The sequence below is a fragment of the Rhea americana genome, unplaced genomic scaffold (assembly GCF_003343005.1).
Source record: "Rhea americana isolate MKP2758 unplaced genomic scaffold, rheAme1 scaffold_283, whole genome shotgun sequence".
Classification (NCBI taxonomy): Eukaryota; Metazoa; Chordata; class Aves; order Rheiformes; family Rheidae; genus Rhea; species Rhea americana.
Genome location: NW_028186405.1, coordinates 105,683 through 126,238, shown reverse-complemented (window position 1 = coordinate 126,238; position 20,556 = coordinate 105,683). Strand labels below are relative to the sequence as shown.

General features: G+C 33.1%; 1 protein-coding gene across 5 annotated transcripts in view; it reads right to left on the bottom strand.

Annotated features, from left to right (window-relative positions):
* The window catches only part of METTL25 (methyltransferase like 25), a 59,198-nt gene that overhangs the window by 15,310 nt on the left and 23,332 nt on the right, over window positions 1-20,556 (bottom strand). For 4 of the 5 annotated variants that reach the window (XM_085308811.1, XM_085308815.1, XM_085308813.1 and 1 more), the window contains 4 exons: window positions 6,791-6,885; window positions 4,333-4,362; window positions 3,105-3,178; window positions 704-797 (listed from right to left, as the gene is read on the bottom strand). In XM_085308811.1, the coding sequence (XP_085164937.1) occupies window positions 704-797; window positions 3,105-3,178; window positions 4,333-4,362; window positions 6,791-6,885 (293 nt within the window). The remainder of the gene's footprint in view (window positions 1-703; window positions 798-3,104; window positions 3,179-4,332; window positions 4,363-6,790; window positions 6,886-20,556) is intronic. The other variant, XM_085308812.1, reaches the window with a different exon arrangement.

Genomic DNA, 20,556 nt, shown 5'->3' with positions numbered 1-20,556 from the left:
TTCAGTTTCAAAAAGACCTCCAAACAAGAGATCAAGAAAATATTGCTGAAGAAAAAAAGAAAATAAAGAGGGGTCAAAGCATTTACTATGTGATTCCTTATTCATTTTTCGAATTTCTTTAAACACAAAAATAGCAACACGTTTGCACTGGACAGTATTTCAGCTGGATTTAAAAGGATGCAACAGTTACTTTTATGAGCATGTACTGTATCAGCATAGGTAAGGAATTCTTCGTGCATTCTTGACTCARTATGTTAGAAAAGCAGCATTTAACTCTAAGTGACTGCAGGTGTAAAACTGACTATGTAGTGATTCTTTTTTTTTTCTCAAAGGAGACTTGTAGGACTAACTTCACAGATAAAGTAAAGTCTTTCAAAAATTCTTGTCTTGAACACCATACATAAAAAAGGATTGATATGATATAAAGTCATCAGAGTACTGTAATTTTAAAACAGTATCTTTTAAAGATGTTATAAGTGAAAGTCAATTTATTACAAAATGAAACAATAGTTTTGATATTTTCAATACATAAAAATAAAATATGGATTGGCTCTATTAATATTAAAAAAGTATTTTATATTTATACAGGAATATACAAATTAAAATAACTCATTAGTTCAGACATATGTAATAGCACTGTGGTGCTGACATTAAGAATTTACATGCATGCAAAAATTTACATGCACTCTATTTAGTTACTCACCTTTGAATCATCTAGTTCCAGTTTTTTCAAAGACTTTCTTACATAGTCTAAGAAGGAGGATGACTTGGAGAAAATTTTTCCAACATGTCGATCACTGCAAATATAGCATTGAGATGCATACTTTTATACTTCCAACTACAAAAATGTATATATTGTTAATTTGGGGCAAAATAAATCCATGGGGCACCTACTACTGTTAGGATAGTAACAAATTTTCCTTTTTCCATTCTTATCTTAAAATGAAACAAGCTAGCTAATACTCAAGAAAGTTTTGAAATACATCAACTGTACAGCTGTATGAGTTGTAGTGTAGTTATTATTTTACCTAAAATTGAGTTGAAAACATTTGTTTCTCCCAAGATTTTTATTTCTTTGTATGAATAACAAAATTATTTTCACTGACTGATATTTCTTTCTATAATACTTCTATAATTTACTGTAATACTTTTTAATAGAATCATTTTATATTATAAATTATACAACATATGGTTAATAATATAATATAAACTATATGGTATAATCTACAGTTAATTGTAATATAATTAATTTATAAATAATAATTTAATTAAAACAATTTACTATATTTTACTTACTATGAACCAGTGGACCAAGCAAATGCTAAGTTGGAGTAAAATTTCACTGTAACCTGGTACCTTGTTTTTTAAATCTCCTTTATGGATAGCAAACTTGTTATTTCACTAGGTGATGTTAGAACCTTCCCTGTTTATAATTTAGTGGCCTGCTTTTGAAGCCAGCTAAAAACGCTGGTAGTTTCAGGCAAAGTGCTACAATAATGCACAAAAACTTAAAACCATATAGGGAGATGTAACCCTAATAGGTCACTTACATTTGACCTCTTCTCTGGTCTCTTCAGAATACATTGGAGAAATTACATGCAAAGTGTTTGTTAGTCTGAATTCACTTTCTTGACTGTCTCCTAATGTAACTCCTCTTCCAGCTTTGCAGCGTAGGAGTTTTCAGCTACAGCAGGCATTCATGGGTATGCAGTCTAATTTCTTAACAAGAAAAATATTTTCTCATGAAATGCTAGATAGCAATATCTTCTTTTAAAAATTTTCCCCTCTTAATTCTTAATGAACACTCTTCCCATTATTTAAGAATCAGAAGGATTACATCTACTGAGGTCAGCACACAGACTTCTCTCAGTTGCTGTTTTAATGCTTTTTAGCTGCTAGGGATCCCCACTCATTGAGAACTATCAGTCACAACTTATTTTTAAAGAAAAAAGAATTTTCATAGYAAAACTGAATATCCTGATACGTTTAAACATTTGAGCTAAGGCAGCCAGAAAATCAGTAAACATCATGCTCTTTTTAAAATATTCTTTGAAAGACATGCACCTGTGCTACCGATCAGAAGGAAGAGGAACAAAGCTCTAAAGTACATGTACTAGATTTATTAGATTACTAGATTTACCAGATTTATGCTGTATATAAGTAGTTTAAAAAAGAGAATGGATTCTTAAAGAGTCAAGCTCTTACAGTTCATTCTCTTAATTGTTTTTTATGTGTTTCTGACATGTTATTCAGACTGGTACTTGATACCTCAAGAAATGCAAAACAATCTCACAAGGCTTCAGAACAATAAAGCTGTTTAACTGCAATCAATTGCTATCGCARTTCAACTGTAACTGGTGACAGCTCACATTAGAGGGCTTGAAAGTAAGCCTTTACTGCCTTTATTTCAAAAGTATAGTCTTAATTACTTCTTCCAAATTAGACTTCCTTTAACAAATAAAACACACTGTCATCTGTCTCAAGTTTTATACAATTTAGTAATTGCGGTTTCACGTTATATCTTCTAGGTAATTGTCAAATAAACAAAACAAGAATTTCTTCTTTCAAGAGTATGATCTTTGACCAAACTAATCCTCCAGAAGAGTATAGTATGGATGTCAGGGTGTCCTCAACACTGTTTCACTCCTGTCCTACCAGGGCACAGTACTTGCTAACATAGACACAGGCAGTGAGTAGCCCTTTACAGCCATAATAGCCTTTGGGCTTTCAGTGACTTTTCTCAGTAAAAATGAGTATGTCCTTTTGCCTTCTGCAGTATTAAAAGGTGCCCGAACTTCTGCAAAACAGGATAGGCTAGGACTGTATACCCCTTTTAGTGAATTATCATTAGTTCTCTAGGGAACGTATGTTTTCTCCATGCATCCAGTAATGAGGAAGACTCGCAGCTCTGGCTAAAGGGWGGACAACAGATTTGTGACGTGGATTCAGAATGAACAAGTACATACTGCATTTTAATAACCATATGTATAGTCTGATGACACTGTTTCTGACACTGTTCCTCYTTTAAGAAATTATTTCTCTTCTGAGTAGAGGCGGTCAAAAATCAGATTAGGTTAGCGTCTGTGATTTCAGAGCTTTCCTACCTTTTGGTAACACCATAGATTTCTTCTACAAYAACCTGAAGAACAGCTCGATAAAACAATGATTCTGTAGGCAGCTGCAAAAACAACAGAAAGGATTAAAAGTTGGCAATGAAATTAAGATCACAGTTAACAAAACCAGTATTGACTTCCTTAACTAATTAGTGGCTTATATTYTCTCAAATCAGATATAACAGCCCTAAAAAGAGGAGAATTTACTAAAGTGCTTGCATCAAAATTCCTTTTTTTTGTCAATACAACCATGACTGTGAGGAAATAACAAACACTAACTGAAGTAAAAGTTCAAAGGTRAAAGGTTGGCAGATGGAAAAAGAACAGAAGAAAGCATGGATCCATATTCTAATATCTAAAATGTAACAATGTAAATATCTGAATCTCTTTTAAAGATAAAGAACTAACTACCTAGTTGAATCATCATTCAGTATAGTCTGAACCATGCATAAAGTGCTATGCTCGTAAGAATAATACAGATCTGCTTGCATAAAAAGAAGTTAATGCTAGTTAAAAACATCATGGCAAAATTTCTACAGTGAAAGACTACTGGGGTCAGTGGGCTTAACATATGGGAAGAAAAGGTCTCTCAATCCTACCTTTTAAGTATTTGCACAGTTGGTGTACACCATTTAGAAAGGATAACTTGCAAAAAAATAATGTTAGGCATTCACAGCAAAAAATATAGAGAGATAAAATTGAGAATGATGGTGTTTCTTCAGAAGCAAGCTTTGTAATAACAATTTCTATTTTTACATTAGTTGACATTGACTCTATCAACTTAGAGTGATTCGAATCAGGGATATCAGAAAGACATGTGGACTGAATGTACGTATTTGGTTAAAGCCTACGCAAAGAAGTTAGGAAGAGCAGTTCAGTGTCTTAAAATTTTCAAGTGTACATTTCTATTTGTGTAGAACATAAATAGCATCTGAATATACAGAAGTAGATCATTCACACTAAGATTGTTGAATTACATAGAAAGCTGTGTTTTTTTCATTCTTAATTGTCAAAAAAACTAAGATTCACTAAGTATAGTTAGCGCAATAAAAATGCAATTTCATGATGACATACGATATCTATCAGGATTTGATGTACCCTATACTACTGCTTTGAATTCCAGAAATTCTCAAGTTCAATGAAAGGTCATGGGCTAATACCACACAAAGGAGAAAAACAGAAAATAACTTGAAGGGTTAAAATAAACAACATTACTTACCATTTGGCCAACTGCAACTCTCTCCAAAGCCTTTAGGAATGAAGGAATTAAATTGCTGATATGTTTATTCTTTATTAGAAAATTTTAGAAACACATTGTATAAAAGTCAAAAGATATGACATTTTGAAAGATTAATGGTGTGACATAACATGAGCTTGCACATTTTAAGTGTTGATACCTTTAGGGACTCACTTCTGTTATTTTGTTTTATTTATAGGAGAAGCAATTACAATCAACTGATTTGTAATAGGTGTAAGAAAAATTTGTTTCTTTTTCTTAGAATTCTAAGAAAATTTAAGAGAATTACTTTCTGTGGAAGTGTTAAGAAGAAATGCGTTTTTCTTGAGTCTGATCCCACAGAAATATAAGCAATTCACTTTGTGTTTTCAACTACATTAAAGTAAAAATAAGTTCAATGTATAATGTCTTAAGATGTTTTTTGTTCCTAGCATACACCTAAGCTGAATTTCACTTACATAAAGCTAAATAAAATAAATACATTGGGATTGCAGTTAAAGGATGTGTATTATCTTTCACAATACAGTCTTCACACCATAAAGCCTGATATATGATTCATAGTGACAAAGAATTGCAAATATTAGAGAACTACAAAAATTGGATGATTTTTCCATCTCTTTCTCTTTGGAAAGAGACTGTACCTATAGAAATTTCAACTGAATATTAAACATCATAGTAAAAATGAAGATAAAAATTCATCAAATTATCTAGCAGTACAGCAAATTAGATAATATAAAATTAGATAAATAGGGCTGCTTGTCTCTGAATCACCTTCCTCTTTTCCTTCCCTTAGTTTTAGTACTACTCTTACATTTCAAACTATTCTTCAAACACAGTTCAGTTGCAGTAACTCTGTTCATGAYTTTAGCTGAGTTACAAGATTTGACTTAATCCGTTTAAACTATAACTACTACACCAGCATATATTTACAACTGCTAAGAAGATGGATATGGGTTCTAATATGTTCTGGAAGGGTCTGATACTTCATCCAGACCCTTTGGTCCTTGGCATTTCAGATAATTTGAACAAATGTATGTAATAATGATGAGTACATCATCATTGTTCAGCAGATTCCCCTAGCTAGCCTTTCACCATAGGAAGAATAGCGCCTAGCTGTACTGCGTTGTCTCCCTTTACTTGTACCTAGCAGAGGTGAGGAAAATGCTAGTCATAAGAAATGCATAAAGAGAATATCAAACACAATAATAGCAGAGTAGCTAGTGACATAGGAAATCTTTTTGCCTTTTGTGAATGTTTAAAAAAAGATTTATCAAGAAGAATGTATTTAACTGTGAAATTTCTGTAATTTCTGTGAAATCTAAAATGGATATGTAAGGTATGATCAGTACCATCTATTGGTGGTCATTTATAGATAAAATTTCTCTTTCAACCTTTGCTGAAAGACAGCCTACACTTTTCCCTTCAAAAAGAAAGGGAATGGGAAAAGAAGTAGCTAAGGTGTCAGGTGAGCAAGAACAGGTTATTGCATGATATTGACAAGGGAAAAAAAAAGGCAAGTCCCTTTCAGAAAGCTTTTTTTGTGATAAAACAAAATTTTTCTTGTACCTTGTCAAGGAAAATGCACTTAACTCTTGTAAGACACAAAATAATTGCCCTAACATACTTCCTTCTGATAGCATTCAATGTTATCATGTTAGCTTAAGTTTATACAACTTTGACACTTTAGTCCATACTGGGTCTCTTGCCTACACAGATTGGGTTCTCTATTAGGGAAGCGCAAAGCTTGCAGCCGAGGCCAGCCAGAACCTGTTGTGATTCATCTTGATACTAGAAAATAGAAATCCACAGAGGGAAAGGATCTTGGTTTTCCAACCTAAATAATGGTTAACATTCTTGATATGTATTTGTTCTTTCAAATTAGACACCAGTTCATCATCCCGTCCTGAATGAGGTTGGGTCTTAAAAAGCATTTCATCTCTTGATGCAATGTTAAAAAGATGTTTCCAGGCTATTAAGCTGCACAGCTTTTAGTGTTCCTCCAGTTTTTTAAATAGGCAGGGTTTTTTTGGTCTTAAACTGTCRAAATATTCAATATTATGAATCATAAAAGTATTAGGGGAGTCACTGATTGCAATCCTTCAACAATTACCTTGTTCCCTCTAAGTCCTTGGCCAGGAACTATCACCCTGAGGAGTTACCTTGTTTAAGTTTCAATAAAGGTTTGGCCATTCTGTCCACTCTTAAAATACATTTCTGTCAATACTCATTTTTTCATGCCTTCAGCAACTTTAAAATATATAAGGCTGGAGAATCAATACTATTTTTTCTTAGTTATAATTTATCATGCTTACAACATTAATGATGTTATTTCTGTAGAGTCTTGGATTTAAGTCATAGCTTTAGGATTAGAAGCCAAAAACAATGAATTCTGTAACATCTGGATAAAGCTCTCAGTAGGAAAAAGAAAAGGGAGTCATACCAAGCATGCTGACATTCTAGCATTGCGACCACAGCACCAGCCCTCATCCTTCAAGTACTGACACATGGGAAATCCCCACACTTCCTCTGTGCAATCTGCAAAATGGAAAAAAATAATAGGTCTAACTTTCATGAGCTCTTTTTCTTTTATTTACAGAGTAATYGATATACTGCGTAGAAGACACAGTAGTTAAAATATAAGCAGAAAAGTTTAACTGCTTTCCTAGTCCAATAACAGAGAGCATATTAAAGTTACAAAAAGGTATTTTCTCCATAACAGATGTTTTTGGTTTATGCACAATTTCTCATAATTTCACTTTCCAAAACTATTCTAACCAAGTGAATTTTACGAAAAATCAACCAAAAAAGTTRGTAAGGGACAACAAAAGAGTTTGCAATTAACCGTGGCACCCAATGCCATAACATGACACACAAGACGCAAGCCAGGCAGCAAGTAGCAAGATTTCTGTATCACTTCTTGTTAGATTCTTCTATCATAAACAACTTTTAAACATCAGACAGAAAAATGTCTATTTGTTTATTCCAGTACTGAAGGTCTGTGCTTTTCCGGTAGACAGCATGTTTGTTTTCCAGAAATGAACAGCTGCAAAGGCTCTTGCTGTTTTTCCAAAACAGAAAAGCATTTGCATCACAATCTGTGTTTCAGTTTCTTTCAGTCTCATTAATATTTTGAATAACAACAAAACTCTTAATAGATAACAATAATGCTAATGTGCAATGACATCTACAATATTTTGAATAACATTAGCGTATCTGTCGATTGTTTAGAGCACTGAATAATTACTACTTTCTTTAAAAAAATATTGTATAGGATCATGGCTTCTTAGCATAGAAAGATGACTCAGGCATATTTAAAGATAAATCAATGTAATAGGGTTAAAAAAAAGTGACAGCAGAAATACCACTTGTCAAATTTATGAAAAGTCTGGGATAAAATCACGTAAGTAGAATCTGCAGGCAACCTCACACTTTGCTATCTTTCTGGCCCTGCAAAATTTCAGAGGGTCTTAGAGACAATAAGAATATTGGTTTGAGGACCATGGTTTAAGAGTATGAGGTTAATTCTAGATAATTAAAATAAAAAAAAGGGAAGTTCTTTCAGATGTTAAGATGAACTTTGACAAAATATATTGCAACTGGCTTCAACTCACTAGGACTGTAAGGAATTCATAAGAGTATCATGAGAAGATAAAAAGCATTAGTCTACTTCAAGTCTAATTACTGAATATATGGGGTAAAAATCTGATCATAATAAGATGTTATTAAATATATTTTCTGCAAAGCAAACAAYGATTGCCATGGCTCCTATTATACARTTTGCATTAACATGCCTAATATATATTTTTAAATATTTTAAAACAAAACTCAGCAAACTCAGTTCAAAAGCTGAAATCATCTATCTTTTTAAGTCTTCCCTTCTAATCTGCACCCTCCTCACTAAGCAAATCCATCACCCATTCATGATAAAATTGCTACCCACTGAGCTATAATCTCAATAATCGTGCACTTTACCCATGCCTAAATCTGAAGCATTTATGACATCTTTAAAAAAGATAATCAAAGCACTATCTTAATTTAAATTATTAAATTATTCATTCATTTAAATTATTAAAACTTTAAAGCTGGAGAAAAAATTTGTTAAATTTGTTGTGCATCTCCCAAGCTTGCCTACAAATCTACTATACAGCCTTCTCTGAGTTTTGTTTATTCTTCCATATCCTGTGCATTGTCAAGCAAAGTGCTGATTAAAAAACATTTGTAAGATAAATATATTGTTATTAAATTTATACATTTAGCAGCTAAATTTTAAAAACATGGAAATGCTTATAGTGCCAGTATGCTAAGACACACTTAATATTGCATAGCTCACAAATTACCGTATTGTGCTTGTATCTGACATCATTTTTCCCTGCAAAATTGCAATTAAAGCTGGGTAATGTAGTTTAGGCCACTTGAAAATATATTCCTTATTGTTATTTCAATAGTTTTGATTCTTTTTAATATTTATTGCCAAATGATCTTTATAAAATATGTAATTATGGCATGACTCAATCTCTAAAAGAACCCCAATTAGTAGCACAGCAAGTGTTCTAACATTCAAGCAACGTTTTAAGTATGGGTATTCTATGGAAGATTTCACAGCAAGCAGCTGAGTCATCTATGGTGCATTAAGCAAATAAGAAATCATGTTATAACTCAACATAAAGGATCCAATCACTCAGAATTCTCCTCTTCAGGAAAGTTAAAAAGATGTAATTCTAGATAATCATTCGATGAACTGAACTGAAATTGTACTGCAGTATATTCCTAGAACCTACTAACCTCTAAACTAACCTCTTCCCAGAAATTATCACTCACTTAATAAAAGGATTGGCTGCAAATATTGCACAAAAATAAAATACTGGAAAAAACCAACAACAACAAAAAAAAAAAAACACAGATCAAACCAAAAGAAGAACCCAGTTCGGTTATGTTCAAATTTACAAAATTTTTATAAACCACAATATAATTTTAATGTGAATCATCTGAAGAGAAAGAGAACGRATTAAAAATGATAGAATTAAAGTAGCATCATCAACAATATTTGTTGTATCCTAATTCAGCTTTGTGGAACAGGATGGTTCATTGGAGACCTATACAAAGAAAACCCTGATTGAGCTAGTTTAAACATACTTGCTGTTATTTTTCACTGTCCCCAGAAATTGGATACATCTGATAGGAGCAAGGAAATACACTCATCAAAATTGCCCAGTAACATGTGGCCCAGTAAGTCAAAGCACAGACTACAGAGAATCATATAATGCTGACTAAAGCAGAAAAAAAAAAATCAATTCCAGCCAACTGTCACAGAGCAAAATTCCTATTATTTCTATCTGCCTGAGTTCAGTAATATTCATAGTTTCATGAAAGAGCTGTTGGTAGGTATATATTTGAACAAACTAATCCTGTCCATATAATTCTTTTCTGATAGCAAAGAATATTTTTCCAATAGCCATAACAACTTCCTGCCCAAAAGAGTATTTTAATAGGAACTTTCCAAATTTTCACTACTTTCTTCCATTATACATTTTTTCCTGTCTTCTGAAAAACGCAGAAACTCTATAGATCTTAAAATGTCAGTGAGAGAATCCCTTTCAATATCAATGTATTTTAAGCAATCTCTCATTGGATTAACTAAATCTTCTTGTGATCAGGAGGATTTCTCAAGATTAACACTTCAGTAGTTGATTTCTCACACTCCTCTAACAGGCATAAACGCAATCGRTTTTGAAGAGAATATACTACATGCAGAAACTATCTTGACTACGGTTTATAACATACTTGAAATTCTGCAGAGGAGATTAAACATTTTTGGAAACAAATGCAAACATATCCAGGTGCCTGCCACAATCGACAAATATTAAATGAATTTTTCATTCCACACTGTCTGTCAGAGGGGAACACAAAGTCTCAGGTCTCTATTGGTAGCACATTTCAAATACAAGTAAATATAAAGTTTCATATTTTATTATCAACTGATCAAGAAGAAAAAAAGCAGTTATACTAAATTTTCCATAAAGTATGTCAGATTTCCTCTTTCCATTTCTTCTGAGAACCCAAGATTAGCAATGTATTTTAATATTATCAGAATTAAATTCTAATCTGTTAATTCAGTCTTAGAAGTCATACATTATTCTCTGTCCTGATTGCTAGACTGATTATTTAGACTTCATTTTCTGATCCTTTATAAATTGCTGATAAGTTTTGTTAGACAAATTGGACCTCAACCATTTTGTATAWTTTTTGTAATACTACAATAGTAGTAATCAGTGTTGTATTTTTTAAAATTAGATCAACTACAACTTCTTGCATCATGATTTATTTCTGTCTTGATGCAGAGAAATGCTTCAGGCACACCTTGCTGTTGTTTTCATCCTATTCATAGATCTATTAATACTCCTATTTGGTCAGTAGTGTTTAACACAAACTTACTAAAACTGTTGTTTGACTAATACCACAAGTAAGCGTAGCTAGGAAACAAGATTTCCAAAGCACAGAACTTTCAATGTCTTTATTTATAAACCTTTTATGGTAGTTATAAATATTTGGCAGTACAAAAAAAATAAAGGATTTTACTGATTAATTCTTCTGTATGTGCACAGTAGTTCCCATAAAGGTCTGAGAGAAAGGGCCAAGCTTCTCTGCTTTTACAGTAGACCCTATATAGATCTTTGGCTCTAAGCAAAATACCATTTCTTAGTGTGCTAAAATTTAAAACACTTAGCGCAGCTTTGCAGGATATAATCTCTATAAAACATCAGGACCAATAGATTTTATGTCACCATACAAATAAGCTTAACCAGGTTTTCATGGGGTCCTGTAGTATCCTGCTTTCTCTTTTTTTTGTTAAAATTTATGAAAACGTGTTTGCATTTATCTGAGGGCTTTCCATCGTGTTTACTTTCTTGCACTTCCCAGCTGTTCCAAATTCCCAATGTAACAGTTAATTTGTATGTTTTCTGATAAACCTTCTGGAAGAGAATCCTTCATTACCACRTTAATGTCATCCCCTGATGTAAAATGATTTTTATGGTATTTTTATCTACATAGTTTATTGAACACTGTGTTAAAACCATCCCRGCAGAAACATCCTGTATTTTGTCACAAAACAATGCCTGTCTCAATGGTCAGTGAATGATTTATGAAAGACAAATCAGGATTTTGTTTCAATTTCTGGTACTGTACAGATTATTATAATGTCTGCTCTGAAACACTGATTCTCCTCCTCTGCTCTTTAGTGACAAGTAACATAAGTTATGGTATTTGGCAAAGTACTATAAAATAGAGGATTCTGGTTTTCATGAAATGTCTGTTAGCTTTCTATTTTTAAGATTTTAAGATCTTCTAATATATGCGTAACTACAACAGATGAGACTTATTTTCTARTGATGAAGTCCATCAGTTTGTAAACAGAATGTCATAAAAAGAAGGCAGAAATACCCTGTCTCTACAGACTGAAGTTCCCACTCAGCATTGTTTTGTTTCAGAATTGTATCTTCTTTAGAAAAACAACCATTTTTTATTTCATTTCTAAACTTTATCTTTACTTAGACAATTTGTTCCTGATGTGTTGTGAAACACCAATTTCTTAAAGTGTTTCAGCATGAGAACATAACTTCAAAAGAAACAGAACTGTGATTTAGCACTGTCATGCCAATTGCAAAACCACAGCTAGAATTGTATGAAACCACTCACAAAATAGCTTTTAGTCACATAGTCCCCTTAAAAATATGAAGACTGAAATCAGTTTCTGTATTGGATTTCACCCTTCATCATTTTCAATACTTATTTTAATATCCATCTTTTAAAAATAATCTGTGTATTTTCTGTAGTTGCTAGTAATAGAGTTCAGTGAATTAACACTGCAGTATAATCTATTCAGCTCTAAATGCTTAAATACATCTTTGTCTCTTACTATCTAAAAACTTCACTGGATAAAACCATCTATAATACATCTATTTATGAAGTGTGACCAGCACCAGTTCTTGCAAAATACTGCATGTAGCAAGGTAATCAGTTAATGTAGAAAAAGTACTCCTAAAAAAAACCCCTAAATCCATTTTTACATTTTCTTATCTTTTATATTACATTTAGAGTCACACCTCCTACTCAATCATTATTATTTTKATATTAACATTTATTTCAGTCAATTTCTTTCTGAAGTCTAACTGTCCTACCTTTGTTCACTCTCACAATCCTTGTCCTCAACTTACTAATATTTTTACAGTATGAAGTATAATTCTCCAATTTGCATCTCTGTGACAGTATATAACGTATTTAAGACACTTTATTCCCACTGATCCATAGAACTGTTTTTAAAAGTTTTTTTTTTTCTTTCATTTTCTCAGTTTCAAGCACATGGAACCTAGAGCTCAGATACTTATTAATTAACTTTGTTTGCACTTCAACTGCRTTTTTGTACTCCACATCCAACGCACTTGAGTGTCTCTTGTCTTCTTCTGCAATCATGAAAGAAAAAGAAAAACAGATGAAACTAAAAGAAAGGCAAGAATATGTGAAGGCTCCATTTCTAACTACTTCTAGGAAGCTTCTAGGTATTCAAGACAAAAATAAAAGAAGTGCCAAGSCTCCAGAAAAAGTACAATCAACTGAAGATGAGACACAGCTGTCACTGTGAGAAAATTACTCAAGGACTGCCAAGCACATTGAAAAATCTCTGTATTAATCACTACACTTAAATGGCCARCATTGTTTTGGGATTCTCGCCAAAGACAGAGAAAGGTACCATGACACAGCAACTAAAATCTGTACACAGTTGATTCCACAAGGCTGGCACAAAGATTCGCTCATCAGCTATTTAATTCAAAGAGCAATACCTGGGAGGTAACAACTGCAGGAATCCTGTCCTTGCTTGCATGGTTCCTGACATAGTAACAGCCACAATAGATGTTGCTCAATTATCCCTTATTCCTCATTCCTAATTATCCTCTACTATCATCACTATTTTAGGATTTGAAGTTGTTAGAAAATCAATGTATCCTTATGAATCTATGATAAATGGTCAAATTGCACCACTATCTGTATAAAAAGCTGTGATCTAAAAAGCCCTGGGAGGATTTTCTTCTGGGTAACAAGAGCCTTTTTTCTTCAAAGGAGTGTAGCCAGCACGCCTAGAAGTGTATGTTTAAAGAAAATAAAAGCAGAGATCATTTGAAAACTGTACATGGCATTGGTTTCCATTCCTCTTCCTCTAATTTTTTGCTCTCCTTTGTTTTGCTTTAATAATCAGATTCTTTTTGTATCTAGTACTGTGAACACAGTAACATATGATTAATAGAGATATATAACTGAAAATTAAAAGGAAATTTTGAAAGAAAACAGCAAGCGAAAGTTGAAAAAATGTTATAGTTTTACGTTGTTATAGTCATTTCAACAGGGACCACATTAAGGTAGGGAGGAATATCATTTTTCTGGAGTTTGTATGACTTGGAAATACTTTAAATAAGCTAAAATCTAGACAAATAAAAGAAGCAGAGTGAGGATGGAGCTGATGAGCTCAGATTCTGAAAGTAGCTCAGYGAAGAAGTTGTTTGATCTTCCAGAAGAAAAGAGAGTTCATTCCTGTACTGTCAACAAACCCAAGAGCTGCCATAAAAGATGTGGTTAATACATGTGACAGGAGATCAGAACAAATTCTTTGCTAGTATTATATTAAAATATCATTTATTAGAACTGTAACCTAATTCTAGGAAGTGCACTGTAACTCCATCTTGAACACCTAATGAGTAAGTAATACCTACAGAAATTGATTTTGATTTGAATATATTAAACTATATTTACTTGTATGAAGTTTCAATAGACAACAGTCGCTTTCTAAAGGCACAAACCACAAAATATTTACTAGTAAAACAACTAGTTTTACTAGTAACTGCAAATAAAATTATATTTGCAGTAAACTGCAAACATARTATTAAAAACGAAGGCCTGCCATTTACAAAACCATTTCAAAATGACAATAAAATCCATAGATTTTCATTAAAATATAAACACACTTACACAAAATAAAAGGGACACCAACTTCATACCATGACAATTTTTTTTGCCAAATTGCAATTACTATCATATTAACTGGAAAGGAAGATGAACTAATTTTTAAGTTAAACTCTCTTGAAAAAAAAATCTTTTTCCATAAATACAGTAAATTTATAAAATCTCTCAGGTGCAAAAATGGAATTGAATTATAGGATAMAAAACCCATAAAATGCCCTAAAAGTGTACAACCTAGAGAAAGTATTTTTCCGTAAGGTCTTCATACTGTAATTAAACATTTTTCCCAATTTTCTTAACTATAAAAATGTACGTTGCAAAGCATTTATATATTATTATTTCCAACTAGACAATGGATTATGCTGCAGTTGCTTCTAATAAACCTAAGGGAGATGAATTTCAACACTGGGGAAGACTTGTCTACCTTTTTTATTTAGAGAAAATTCCCACTGAAGCCAATTACCACCCTTTCATAATACCAGACATCTCTCACAGCACTCAGTTAGCAAGGTGTGATATAAATTTGAGAAAGTAAAAGAATTTATACCCTAAATCAGCCATCCCATTTGCAAAGTAGGAGACAGAGCTATAATATATATGTAGAGATAATATGTAGCCATCTTTATATAACTTCTAAAGTAATCAGTAACATTAAAAGAACTATAAATTATACCTCCTAATTCAACTTTTCCTCATCCTGGTTGTTAGTTGGAAAATTTATGAYTTATCTTAGCAGAAAAGGATTTTCAATAACAAACATGAGATATGTCTAAGAAAGATCTTTAGGAGTGGATATAATATATTATATCATTAGTGGATATTATTAGTGTATTATTATTACAATGTATCAGGAGTCTTCTGCATGACAAGCCCTGTAACATGCAAGTTCGAATTATCACTCAAAGGCCATGTACATCAGATTTTTCTTACTAAGCTACTGAAATAACAATATTGAATGCATAGTACTATGCTTAAAAGGAGCTCTACTGAAGTTATTTAAATACTACAAATTGAGCAGCCTGCTTATATGCTGTGTAGACTGAAGAATCAGAACATTTACAATTGTATTTTTATATTGTTATTATGCTACAAAGGTGTGCAAAAATGCATTGTAAGACTTATAAGTATCAGTCACTGTCACTAAAGGAGTGAAATACAGTGGAAACTGTATAAAAAAATGGGGCAAAGATGGTATTGCTACATACTACCTTTCATTTTATACTCTTCTTTAGGCATCTGCTATTGTCCCCTACTGAAGACAGGATACTGGATTACAGGAACCTTTGATGTGAGCAGATTCTGTGATTTTTATGTCTCTGTTATGGATGCTGAAGTCTACATTTATACAGGYTGTATGTTTACTCTGTATCTCTACTCTGTTATCAACACATTGTTTTATATAATAATGACTTAGCCTTCTTTCATACAGTCTGCCACACCTGTCAAAAAAGACCTGAGAATGTAATATAAGTAATGAAGTAATAAGAGTGTAAGTAATGACTTACAGATGTAGCAGATAGTGTGAAACCAAGGTAATTCATTACCATATGAATTTGCATTTTGATAGCAAAACAAAGTATTACAAATATTCAATAACTGTAGTAGTGAAGAAAACAAAGAGATTACTTGTCAAAACTGTCATCTATTTCAAGCATTTTAGAATCTTGTAAATCTCATAACTTAATGAGAGAGTTTGTAAATCTCATTAGARAGAATCTAAAATTGTTTCTAATATAACATCTCATGAACATTTAACACCTGAAAGTATAGTGCTTGTTTTAAAATTGGGACTATCTCAGCGGATTAATGCCAGCTAACACTAGTCAAAGATCTGATTCAAGTATGTTTCAATCACAGAAATAACATGGAAATCATGTCACTCAACTTTTTCATCCCTTGAATAACCTTCCCTAATATTAATGAATTGTAGTAAATCAGTATTCAATAGTGTTAAACCTGGCTCATAACAAAGAGACCATTATTTATCCTCGTTAATTCTGAAATTCTACAGGTTCTATATTAAGAAGTGGTACCAAAATCTTACACGCATTTTCCAGTGCCAGGGATAATCATTGTCCAGCTGCCTCAAAAATGAACTAGTTGCATGTTGGATAAGTTAGCTCCAAAAAAGCCTAAGATTAGCTGCTGAACAGAGCTTATTTCAACCTGAAAATCATTAGCGAACTGAAATTCTCCAGAAAAACTGCCATAATAGCTCACTATGTAAATAAGTTTATGTAAAAAGTCTCTAATAAAATTCTTACTACTATGAAGTAGTTGACTATCAGATATAGTAACAGTGAAGAGAACTCCCAAAGGAATCAATTAATGGTTAAGAGCATTTTATCCACAGAAGAATCTCTGTTTAAATGGCCAATTCTCCTTAAAGAAAGCCAGTTAAATACTTCAAATTTTCCATGAGCTGTAATAATACTCATTAACTGATATTTAGTATTTGATAATACTTACGATAACAGCAGTAAAATTTAAAGACAGATGTTAAAATTCATGATTTCAACTATTTTTAATTCTATAGAAAATCAAGATTACAGAGCACCACTTCGTTGTTGTAATTACTAGTAAATCAAACTAAAGACCTTCGTGATCATGATTGACAACTGAAAATTCTTTCCAGTATAACTGGAGATGGACTCTTATTACCAGTATTTCCAGACAAATTTAGCTTATTTCTATACACTAGAAGGACATCCCATACTGACTGCAAGATTCAAGATAGTGAGTATTGGCACCTACTTTCATCAGAAATACTCCTAAAGAAGTGCTGTAGTGTGACCGATGACAAACTGAATCATGCAATTTTACAACATCTTTACTATTTTTAGAATGTAAGAGAAATAAGTAATTATTCCCTACAGTCAGTTCCTCCTAGAAACAAAAAAAAAAAAAAAAAAAAAAAAAACTTGCACTAATCAAGGCAACTCAATAGGCCATCAAAAACAGCATAACATTCTGTTTTCATTTTGTCAGCTCACTACCTCAGACTTATAATTGCTACAATGGTCATCAAAAAGATAAATTCTCATCCCATTAATATGTGTGAATCTGTTAATATGAGGGGAGAAAGTAATCTTTCACCGGCCTCAAAGAAGATAAACTTTTGTATTAAACCGAATGTAACTGCCTAGCAACATACATCCCAGCCATTTCAAAATTATGGCAACCACCAGTCCACAGCAGCTGTTGTGTGGGCTTGCACATCTGCTTCAACTAGACTTACAACACCAGCCATCTGCATTTATATTTTGAAAAAAAAAAAAAAAGAAGAAGAAGGAAAGATGGGAAAATGTGTTACCTAGGTAGGCAGCCCTTTAAGTGGACCCAACAACTTTCTCCTTAAGAGTAAGCACCTCAAGATGACAGAAAGGCTTTTAAACTGGGGAAAAAAATATATAAATCATACACACACACACACACACACACACACATATATATATGAATGATATAAATATAAAATAGAACAATTACATTTTTAAAATAGAGAAGCCTCAAAGCTACTAAGTCAAGTTAAAATGAGAATAAAATGCTTTATAATGGAACTATGTCCCTGCAGGCAACTCTTCCATATGGAACTGATTTCAACCAATTAAGTGACTTTCTGTGTTTCAGGAAATTATGCACAGTTGTCTCTGTTGCCTGCCCCAACAGAGAAATATCTGAAAGTCTGCATCCTAGTACTCTAAGTAGTCTCTCCACTTAAGGCTTTCACAGTTCTCTGCACTCTCAGGATGATGGCTACATTAGCTTACAGTTTCACTGTGCCTTGCAGCAAAGTCTGAGAGAGTGAAGCGCTAGCTCCAGTAGAGGAAAATTGGGTCAGGGACCACAAATGCCATGGGAAATACACAAACTYACAAAATGTGGCCAGATAGGATTAGTTTCAAGAAGATAAGGGAACTGGCTGGTGTCACATGAAGGCCACACTCGAGCATCTTCAAAAGATCACATCCATCAAAAGACATCCCCAATGACTGGCAAAAGGCAAACATCAAACTTCCATTTAAGCTCCGTCACCAAGAAGATTATGGAGTAATTCTTCCTGAAAACTATGTCAAAGCATATGAAGAACAAGGGATTGAGAAAAATTAGCAAGGATTTACCAGGGACTGACCAATCTTACTGCTTTTCTGTGACTGGCTCCATGGACTGGGGAAATGCAGTAGATGAAGCTTACCGTGACTTTAGCAAGGCTTTCAGCAAGWTTTCCCATAGCATCTTTACAGACAAATTGGTGAGATATGCTTCAGACAGGCTATRAAGTGGATAGAAAACTGGCAGGACTGTCTGGCTCAACAGTGTAGCCTGCAGTTTAAGGCAAGAGATTACTCCCCTCTTCTTAGCACTCATGAAACTGCATCTGGAGTGCTATTTTTGAGCTCTTCAGCACAAGATACTACTGACTTACTGCAGCAAGTCCAGTGGGCCAAGAAGATTACAGGGCTGAAGAGAAGGTCATCAAGGGATCTAACAGCTGTCTTCAGCAACCATTCAGCAAATTCCAAATAGATGCAAGGAAAAAWTTCTAGGCTAGTCAAACATTGGAATGGGTCTCCCAGAGAGGCCGTTGAATCTCCAGCCTTGGAGATATTCAGAACTCAGTTGGACAAAATCCTGAACAATGTGATCTTAGCTGGCCCTGCTTTGAGCAGGGAGCTCCATCACATGACTTCTAGCGGCCTCTTGTAACTTAAAATTAGCCCATGATGATTCTGTGATTTGGTCCATTTTAGAAGTAGTATCAAACTTCAYTTGCCTAAGAAAGCTGCAAGAAGAAATAATTTGTTTCTTATACAGAGTGAAATGTTAGATCTGTACCGTCTGATTAATTATGGAGTCAATGATCCCCTACAATGCTTAGCCAGTCTGAAATTCATGTACAGGAAACGTAGGCACAAGTAATAGTCCTGTTATTCCCCTCTCTCTGAAGAAATTTTAGCCCTCATGTATTCTTGATACTTGTGCTCTTGCCCCTCCACTGTGCATTTATGAAAAAGTCATGTAACAAACAGATCATTTTTTCAGTTAACTGTGACAACATCATTGTAGATTTTAGACTACGTAGCCTCACAGTAATAGTAAAAAATGATCATTTTTTTCAGAGTATCACCGAAATTACCTATGTGTTCTTTCCAAAAGAAGAATGCTGTAATTTCATTTTACTCTGCATAGACTATTTTCATTAAGAGTAATTTATACCTTTCAAGCTAGGATTTTTTGAGAAAAATCAAGCAGCTAGAAATTCCAAAAGATAATTTGACTTAATTTCCATAGCTAAACATTTAAGAAACTCCAGTATCTCCTATCACTTTGAATCTACATTCGTTTCTTTGAACTTACAATAGGTATCACATCTGATCCTCTGATGATATCTGAGTAACACTTTAGAAAAGTCTTATGCACTGGTCTGGAAAAAAGTAATCATCCTACAGCAAGAACAGAAAGTTCTATTTTCTTTGAGATACCAAGAAATGATCAGACATTTCAGCACATAAGACACACRAAGTTGATTAAAAGTGCCTGAAAAGTTCACCATGATTTAGAAGCTTCACATAAAAAGAGTTATTGTATTTTTACAAATTTTATTTCTCTAATGCAAATATTTAACAATATTTCCATTTTTTTGATAATTTGAAGTATTGTGAAAAGTGAAAATAATACACTTTAGAAATGTTCAAAATCATTGCAGATCTATGCTGAGCAACATAAGAAGACCACAACAAGCAAAAGATAGCATGTGTTGTGGTCAATCCAAAGCTRTGCCTTAGTTGACTGAGCAGCCAATTGTTAAAGAATAGTAGCTGAGTTCTGCCTGCAGTTTCTTTCAAAGTGCTAGAATAACTGAAATATTGCTGAAATAAACCAATTCACCTCTTTCTCAAATTTGGTTGATATGGTGGTCAGGTTTTAATGCTTAGACAGCTGGTCATTCAGACAGTTCTATTATTTAACACTTGTTTTCTCAGGAAAGTCAGCTAATTAATGTTCTGTGTTATGCACTAAAAATAAATGAACCAAATAGAAATGAGAATGCTAATACAATCTGCATACTACTTGAAATAGTAGCAGAAAATGGCATAGAAAATATTTGGGAGTATCTTTGTAGAAAATACAGTATTTGGAGGTTGAAGTAGAGAGTTTGAGCTGAGAGAGTTTTGAGTTTAAATCTCTCTCTTACTATTT